General features: G+C 35.2%; 2 protein-coding genes across 4 annotated transcripts; both read left to right on the plus strand.

The window, feature by feature from the left end:
• Window positions 1–208: 208 nt before the first annotated feature.
• On the plus strand, window positions 209–905 carry LOC122007371 (probable WRKY transcription factor 45). The gene is made up of 2 exons (XM_042563242.1): window positions 209–477; window positions 635–905. Exons 1-2 carry the CDS (start codon window positions 209–211, stop codon window positions 903–905), a joined length of 540 nt encoding a protein of 179 aa, XP_042419176.1.
• Window positions 906–2,055: 1,150 nt separating this feature from the next.
• Window positions 2,056–7,819, plus strand: LOC122004841. 3 transcript variants are annotated; one of them, XM_042559657.1, is made up of 9 exons: window positions 2,056–2,392; window positions 2,597–2,684; window positions 3,533–3,646; window positions 4,611–4,693; window positions 5,820–5,934; window positions 6,374–6,465; window positions 6,594–6,659; window positions 6,762–6,855; window positions 7,601–7,819. In XM_042559657.1, exons 1-9 carry the CDS (start codon window positions 2,133–2,135, stop codon window positions 7,706–7,708), a joined length of 1,020 nt encoding a protein of 339 aa, XP_042415591.1. In that variant the 5' UTR covers window positions 2,056–2,132; the 3' UTR covers window positions 7,709–7,819. The 3 variants fall into 3 exon arrangements, with proteins under 3 accessions (XP_042415591.1, XP_042415592.1, XP_042415593.1); XM_042559658.1 differs by having other exon boundaries at window positions 4,614–4,693; XM_042559659.1 differs by having other exon boundaries at window positions 2,351–2,492.
• The last annotated feature ends 1,118 nt before the right edge of the window (window positions 7,820–8,937 follow it).

Here is an 8,937-nt window from a genome sequence, read left to right on the forward strand (position 1 = left end):
CTCACAAAGAAGTTTTTTAATAAAAAACCAAATTTTGTCTTTGATTTAGCAGGTCAACTCGAGGCTACGTCCGACTTCGAGACTTACCAGCTGGTTGGCTATCTTTCATTTGATTAAAGTGAGCGAGCTAGCATTATAAATATGTCCATTATTTACTGATCCACCAAATCTAACAGTACTATCGATCGATCGATCGATCGATCAGATGATGGCGGATTATAACTCGGATCTTCTCACTGCCATCTCCTCCTTCCTCCTCGACAGCCCTTATAACACTACTCACTCTGCTTTTTCTGAGAACTTCACCAGTACTGCCGATGTCGATGGCCTATTTCCGGTCGACATGATCTCCGACGATTACGTAGCCTCGTTTGACAACGTCGTCGACTCATCATTGGTGGTAGTCGCCAAAGGGAGCGAGGAAACAGTGGTCCGTGTCGTCAATGGCCATGTTTCTCCTTCTACTAATGAGTTAATGTAAGTTTATATATATAAATATATACTGCTAATTATTAATTAATTATTTCTGGAGGTACGTACCTAGAGAATTATAAGCGTAAGATTAATCTTAGTTATATATGGTGAATTAACCAACGTAAACGTGATTAATTAATTGTGATATATATATATGCAGAAACTACAGGGATGTGAGAGTTGGGTGCAAGATTGGATTCAAAATACAGTGGGAGTTGGAGAATTTGGACGACGGATTCAAGTGGAGAAAGTACGGGAAAAAGAGAGTGAAAAACAATCCAAATCCAAGGAATTATTTCCATTGCTCGAGCGAGGGCTGTAGAGTGAAGAAGAGAGTGGAGCGAGATCCAGAAGACCCACGATTTCTCTTGATTCTCTACGACGGAGTGCACAACCACTCAAATTTCAATTATCGTCGCTGCTCCAAGTAGCGATCGATTGATCGATCGATAGATGGAATATGATCATTACAAATAGTATTAATTAAAGGAGCGAATCCAATCTGAATGGCAGATTCGTGCAGAATACATACTTGTAAGCTCAGGGCCTCCAGCCAAAACCAATAAACTAGACTGCTTAATTTATCTATTAATTAAAATGAGAATTGCGTTGCGAGTAGGACTGTAAATAAGTCGAGTCAAGTCAAGTCGAACTTTGGGGTGTTCAAATTTATTTGATAAGATAATCGAGCCGAGCTTAAAATGAACCAAGCTTTTGAAATGAGTGTTTAAATTTGGCTTGGTTTATTTTTTATGTGCTTGAACTTGTTTGAAGTTTGGCTTGAGCTTGGTTCGTTTAGATGTTCTCAAGCTCTCAATTCAAGCTTGGCTTGAGCTTGGTTCGTTTAGATGTTATCAAGCTCTCAATTCAAGCTTGGCTTGAGCTTGGTTCGTTTAGATGTTATCAAACTCTCAATTCAAGTTTGTTTGATTGTTTGAAATTTTTAATTGTTTGATTGGTTATTAAAATTGATAATTTAAATTTATTTATTTATTTTATTTTATTTTATTATTTATTTAGCATATTGAAAAGAATTTTATTAATAAATATGATTCGTGAATATTGTTCATGAACGTTGTCCATGAACATTATTCACGAACGTTAACGAGCTGAACATATATATGTTCAAATTTATTTATTTAATTTAACGAATTGTTCAACTTTATTTATTTAATTAATTTTATGTATAATAAATGAATATAAGTAAATTCTTATCAAATCGAACACTCAATCTATTTAGGAACGCTTGATTTTTAGTTGTGAGATCTCTACATCTCTCTCGAGTCTCGATAAATCTGTCGTCGCACATCTTGTTCAGGTAGGCTGTAGGCAAGCAGATGCATGGTGGGACCCTCAATAATTAATATTGCACGTTTGGAAAATAATATTATCAAATCCAAATCATATATGTACCATTACTTGCCAAACAAGTCAGAAAGAGAAATTCAATTATATATTAATATGTGCTATATTATAATAATTATATAATTATGTCAATGGAAAAGATAATGTTTACGCGGAAAAAAAATAAAATAAAATATAGTTAAAATTAAAAGAAAAATCCATAAAGCAGTCAAATTATCTCTGGCCACTGCCACTGGTTAGTGTTGCAGAAGGCGAGGGGGAGGGAGGAGATATCCCGAGGAAGAGCGAGAAGCATGGTCGCGGCTGCCGTCACCGCCGTCGCTTCCGTATCCCACCACCGCCATGTATGCGTTTGCCACGTCGCTCGTCCCAACCTCCAACCTGTCCCTCGCCACATGTCTCCCGTCGCCCTCGCGCGCCGCTCGAGAGTCCTAATTTCTCGAGCCAAGTTCGATAAGTTTGACGCCGTCGCCGATGGTCCTCCGCCTACGCCGGAAAGCCCTACTTCGGAGATCTCTGCAGTAGCGGAAGGGTTGGAGTTAGATGAAGACAGGTTCGATTGCCATCAAATTATGAAACTAACGATTGGGAATTCTTATGAGATTTGAGAAAAATTATTACTTCTTTCGCATGAAGCCCAATTTTGAATCAAGGTTGAAGAATTAATAGCTCCTATGTATTGTTAAATTCGATAATTTAGTTCCATCTTTCTGGACTGGGACAAACAAACTCACTGCTAGGTTTTGCGTTGGTCCAGTGACTTGCCTTCGGATTTGGAGGGTGCGATCAGGCAGTCAAGCCTAGCAAGTGCTTTGTTTGTATCATCAGGTGGAATGCGAGCTATTGTAAGTTTATTTGTGAAGCTCCAGTAGGATTGGAGTTATTGTAAGTTCAATTTGGTGTTTATTGAATTGTTGTGTAGTAACCTTATGTTTTTACATGATACTGGAAAGGACTTCGTCATTTTCTCCACCATGTCTAATTCTTTTAGGCAGCCTGCGGTTTGCACTATTTCAACGAAGTCAGTTTCTGTGTTGACTCGTTAAAAAGTTTGCAATCTTAAATTATATTGCACTGGGTCAATTTGCAGAAATTGACTCAGGTTGACAAGTTGCAAATAGCTTTGCTTTGTAAATTCAGCATGTTGGTCTTTCTTCACATAGGGTGGATGTGTATGCTCTTTTTCTATGCTCGCTCTCACTCCAGTATAGAATCACTGGGAAAAAGTTTCTGCTCGAAAACGTTCAAAGTTCCCTCCAATTTTTAAAGTTCTATTTTGATCCATTGCCTTTTGTTGACACAAAATTCTCTGAGTGTCTTTTCTTCTCCATGTTCTTAAACTTTCATGTTTTAAGTATTGCCATCGACCTTCAGAATTATTCCTAACGGGCTCCGGTAGAATTTTCTTTTCCACTTAATAAACAATATAAAAATTCAGCTATATTTTATTAACTTAGGTTCTTAATTTGGAACATGTGGAACTGCATCAGTATGGTAGCTCTAATCATGGGCATTAATGTGTTTTCTTAAACAGTTCAAACTTCTAATCGATAGACTTCTAATAGCATATTGAAATGGAAATATTCTAGTTTTTTTATACTAGCTACTGTCACTTGGTTGTCACAAAGTTGTAGCTGACTTGAATTTTTATTTAGAAACAATATAGTCAATCAGTTTGGGTTTTCTTTTACAGGTGGAACTTCTAATTCCTCAAATGCAATTTCTTGACGATGAAGGTGCTCAAGCTGAGTTATGGGAGCTTTCAAAGATCTTTTTGGAGTCATTTATGGAAGAATTAGGAAATCAGGTTTGGAACACTGTTTATAGAATTTGTTAAGATCATTTAGTCAACCGTTTTTCTACACTTTGCATAACCGCATAACTGAAAAATTGCAAGCTATTGGTAAAGTTTATTTAATATGGATAAGTTTCTTTTCCCTTTTACATCAATAGGATCAATGACTTAGCGGAGACTGCCCTTGCTCTATAGAGTACTAAAATTTTTCATGCTATTTAAATTTGATTTTCTTTAGTTCCAACTTTCATGAATTGATGCTGACCTGAGTTTTTAATGCTAAATGTCTCACAAATTTAAGTTTTACTCCTCTTAGGCATTTAGGCAAAATCAATCTAATGGTAGACTTATCACATACAGAAAGATAAAGTACTCAGTGTGATTGTTAAAAGATTCATGAAATGGAAGAAATATTATGCATCTTTCTCTGACAATATTCAAGATTTGTTTCTCCAGCCTGATCTTTTGGAATTAACAATATTGAATACAATAATATCACAACAAGATTGAAAACAAACTATAGAGATAAAATCTTAAATCGGTAGAGCATAATACCAATATCACGATGTGTGATGCAACTTGATTTTTTATTAAATACATTGTTTTTGAAAAACTGGTTAATACAGCATAATACCAATATCATGATGTGTGATGCAACTTGGTTTTTTATTAAATAAATTATGTTTAATTTTTGTTGGAATAAGTTTACTTACAAAAGTTACTTTTAATTTTATTTTTTCAAAAAATATTTTGTAGGTGACTTATTTTACTTTAGTTTCAAAATTAACAAAAACTAAAAAGAAAACTTCATCCTTTTACCATGCTGCTAATGTTGTTAGTTAATTTTACAAAGCATGAGACATTTTTGAAATCGCCCTTATGTGTTTCTGGTGATAGTGTTTACTGTGTTATCAGCCATGCTTTATTTTGTTTGTTTTTTATGGAAGATTTTCATATTTGGGATAATCTCCTGTAGAAGGTAAAAGCCATTTTTCCAGATGCTGGAGCAGCTGCTCTTCTGAAATATCAGTGGAAGGATGCTGAATTTGGTTTCTCCAGGTATTAATTCTCTATTTTACATTCAGTTGTTTCTGTTTGAGAAAAATCACCTGAAAGCAGTAGCATAGATCTTCAACAGAAAACAGAAACTATTATTGCTATACACATGTGCCATTCTAATAGAAATATCATGAAGTCACATGAAATTTTCGCATGAATTTGACACTTAAGAGGCATCTGTTTTGCTAGTTCTCTATCTAAGGCGGATATAATTTTCAATTATCTCTCATATATATCTTGGATGCCATTTCCATTAATGAAATCCACGTATCAACTGCAATTTGTTGTTTTTTCTTTGAGAATGTCTGTGTCAATTTATCAAGTTGATCAGAATACTTTGGATTGGAAATGATTTAATGAAACAACTGGATATTAACTAATATAAGCTTGTTTGGACACAAGGTGCACAATTGCTGTCTGCCTGAATATTGGGATTATTTTTTCATGTAATCATTCATTAATGTTGTCGTCTTAGGCTGCGCCTACTCTGCTACAGGATCTAGATTGTCCTGGATCTAGTTGATCAAAACTTTGTGAGGACTCATGAATGATTCATGAGTCCAGGATGACCTTAGGTTGGAGTTCATGGTAGTCTATGGGCAAAGCTGGAGGCTCTGATTGGTTTGCTGGTGGCTGCCTATGAAATGACTTTAAGCAAGAAACATGTAGATTGTATTGATATTAAAAGAATTCAGTGGCGCTAATTTGTAAGCTAGTTCCCCAACTTTTAGGACTTTGAAGGGACCATAGTGTGTCAGTGTCAACTTTCTATTTGTGTATGTGTGCTCCTGCAGTTATAGTTGTTGGAGTGGCTGTAAGTGCAGAAGGACTAAGTCATTCACTTAGTAATGCACATCAAGGCATTATTGATCATGGGGCATCTTTATGCTACGTGGACTTTTTTCAAGCATTTGTTTTTATGATCATAGCATGTCATCACATTGCAGCAATTCTTAATTCCTAGCTCAGCAATCTCTGGCTTTGTAGTTACTGAAAAGTAGAGCTTCATAATTCCTAAAGAACAGGATAACAATCACAGTGGCTTGTGACCAACATTCGAAGAATGAAGATGAATTTATGTTTTTTCTTATCTTAGATACTTGAGCTTTGCCATCTCATTATGCAGCTTAGGTGACCGGAAGCCTGTTGACAATGAGGATGAAGTTGTTGTCATGGTTGTTCCTGATTATCAGATGTTGGAAAATGTTGAAAGAATTGCGTCTCTTCTATCAGCAGACCCAGTATGATATTTTTCTGTCAAAAGAACAATTACTTACTGTCTATATTTTAAATATAATTCATCTGATTCTTCTGTCGTGCTTTATTCATTGTGACCTGGTTTTACTTCCCAAATGGCTAACTTTATGCTTCAATCTCTATCCAGACACATTTGTCAATGAAAAAACGTGGAAGTAACCTTTCTGAATTGCTAGGGGCCATTTCTGATACATATTATGGCCTTTATTGCAGACCTGGGGTCCATAGCTCTTATATGAAGCTCTGTGAGACCTCCCATGTAGCTAAAAGTTCCCCATTTTAAAACCAAAGAATTAATTATTTTGTTTTTGTGAACAAAACAATAAATTCAATTGTTTTGCAGTGCTTCTTTTCCTACAGAAATTTTACACTCTAAGTGGGATCATTTTCCTTACACAGCATTCATCCTTATTATGTTGTTAGCCAAGACCCCTTATCATGTGGAACCCCCGGCTTGTTAGCGAAGATGTTGGAGTTGGAATCAATGTTCGGAATCTACGTAGATATTTCTTAAGGCAAGAAATCAAGTTCTCATTAATTACCAAGTTCTAACCACTCCCTAATGCTCTCAATGATGACACCTAAGATATTACTTTTCTAATATTATATTCTTTTAGTTTTGATTGCCAAGCTGTGTGTGCAGCACTTTCACTCCCGTTTACTCGATGAGGCCATTGCCTTCTGGAGCAGTCTTTAGGTGTTATCCTGGGTAAGTTAAAACTTGAATGAGCATTTTGTCTAACGTTTTCATTTGGATAGAAGAAACTCTTATCAGCAGAGAATCTCTTGTTACGTTTGGATTTCATTCTAGGATGTGGAAAGTGTTCTATGACGATGTAAATAGACCAGGCAGATATTTGCTGGCCAAAGAACAGCCCAGGCGTCCAGATGCAACAGATATTGAGGTCATTTCCTTGCATCATAGATTTCTCTTGTTCCCCTTCTTTTATTGTTGTTCTTTTATCATACTTTTGGAACCTATTTGTAAATATGTTAGGGACCTCTGTTGTAAATATGTTAGGGACCTCTGTGTAAGTTGGGGATCTGCTAGGGTGTAAATTATAAAGGTACTATGATGAATATGGATAGAGATAAGAGGGAACTACATGGGGCATAGAAATATCCTAAATTTCCCACAACTATATGGCCCCACCCTAGTCAATCTCTGCCGTTGACCCAATATGAAAACAATCTCACTGAAGTTATCATCTTGGTGAAGCTAATTCTTTTCTAGCGAAAGAGAACTTGACTGTGGTATTTTTTTTTACCTAATGAGACTGAGGGAATATACTCTCTTTTTTCGGTAAATTGTGAGAATGTTTTTTTTTTTTTGATTATACAACAAGCTGTAGCTTAATGTTTAATTTTATGTTCCTTATAAAAGAAAATGACTCAAATATACTCACTTATATTTCCATCTGGCATAGAGAAATTTATCAATCACAGTTTATCATCTAATTACCTTTTAATATTACATACTTATTCAGCAAATATCTATTAATACTAAATTTTGCAGCATTTTGGGTGAATATTTAGCTGATAACTGCCTTATTACTTAGACAATGCTTATATTATCTAATATTGTTCCCACCAATCTATTTTTATTTTATTTATTTATTTTTGTTTGTTTAATTGATATTCTTTTTGCAGATTATATTTGGAAATCTGGATGAGAAGTCAGCAGAGCCTTCATTCTTAGATAAGGCCCTGAGCATATTCACATCGTTTAATAGGTTTGTGAAAGCCATCTCGAGGTGAATGTATTTTTATTTTTTAACTTTCAGATCTTTTGCATCTTTATGCTGTCGTTTGAATCATCAATGTTATGAATCTTATAGAGCGATAAGCATATCAATCACTTGCTTGAAAGCCATGCTTGAGTTGCTATGTTCTGTTTTGAATTTGGTTGTTTTTGGAGGCAGTATCATATTTTCCCATTCGCTATCTCACTCATTTTATTAAAAGACTAAAAAAAAAGTAGAGGTAGCAGTGAAAAAATGAAGGTGAGGGTGATTTTATAAATATACCAACTCTAGTATCCAGCCACCAGTATGCAATTCACGGTCTTCCCCCAATAATTGTAATTTTGATAGTTGAGCGATGATCATTTAAAAAAAACACGTCAACAATTCACCTTTCTTAGGTCATTATCAATCTACTTCTATTGTTTTTGCAAAAAACTTGCTGTTATTCTGCAAACCATCCAACTGAACATTTCACGAAGTTACTGGCTGCTCCAGTTCGAGCAACATTTTATTAAGTATAGTAGGATGAAAGTAGTTACTGATTCTAGCCACCATATATGTAATTTCAATGTCTTTCCTCTAATTTTATTTTTCATTGCTCAATGATGAAAATTTAAAAATAAACCATAAACAGGTCATCTTTCATCTCTAGGTAATAAAAACTATATTTTTGTCATTGTTGTGCAATATCATGAAGCTACTGCTGCTCCAGTCCGAATGACTTCCTATAAAATAAATCAAACCGAAGACTCCTTGAAAGGAACCAGTAGTTTCAAAAATAATCAATGGAAAAGTCTGATAGTTCTTTATTTTCTGGCACAGAATAACATAATTGTGAAGCTCAGAAGAATTGCGGGTAAAGCAAATATCAATTAATCAGCAGCATTTAACAGAAAATTTAAGCTATTGAAGGACTAGATTATTTGTAGGAACCCCTCAAGCAATTTGGGTTATAAGGCTTATATCTATCTCAACAGGACGCTCAACTATTGAATTAGTTCTCTTCACACCTGAATTGCTCTTCTAGTAATTAACCTACATAATTGCTTAGTGCCAATATCTATAAATCCCAAAAAAATAGTGCTTTATCTAATTGTTAAAGAGACTCATCATTTAACGGTTCCTATGCTATGGTCCACTGGTGAGGCAGAAGCACTCTTGGTGCTTGCTAATGCTAATGAAGGCTGGAGGAACAAGAGGTTCTTTTCTTTCATTCTTGTGCTTGAAACCGTGGATTTATAT

This window comes from Zingiber officinale, chromosome 7B, assembly GCF_018446385.1.
Source record: "Zingiber officinale cultivar Zhangliang chromosome 7B, Zo_v1.1, whole genome shotgun sequence".
Lineage (NCBI taxonomy): Eukaryota > Viridiplantae > Streptophyta > Magnoliopsida > Zingiberales > Zingiberaceae > Zingiber > Zingiber officinale.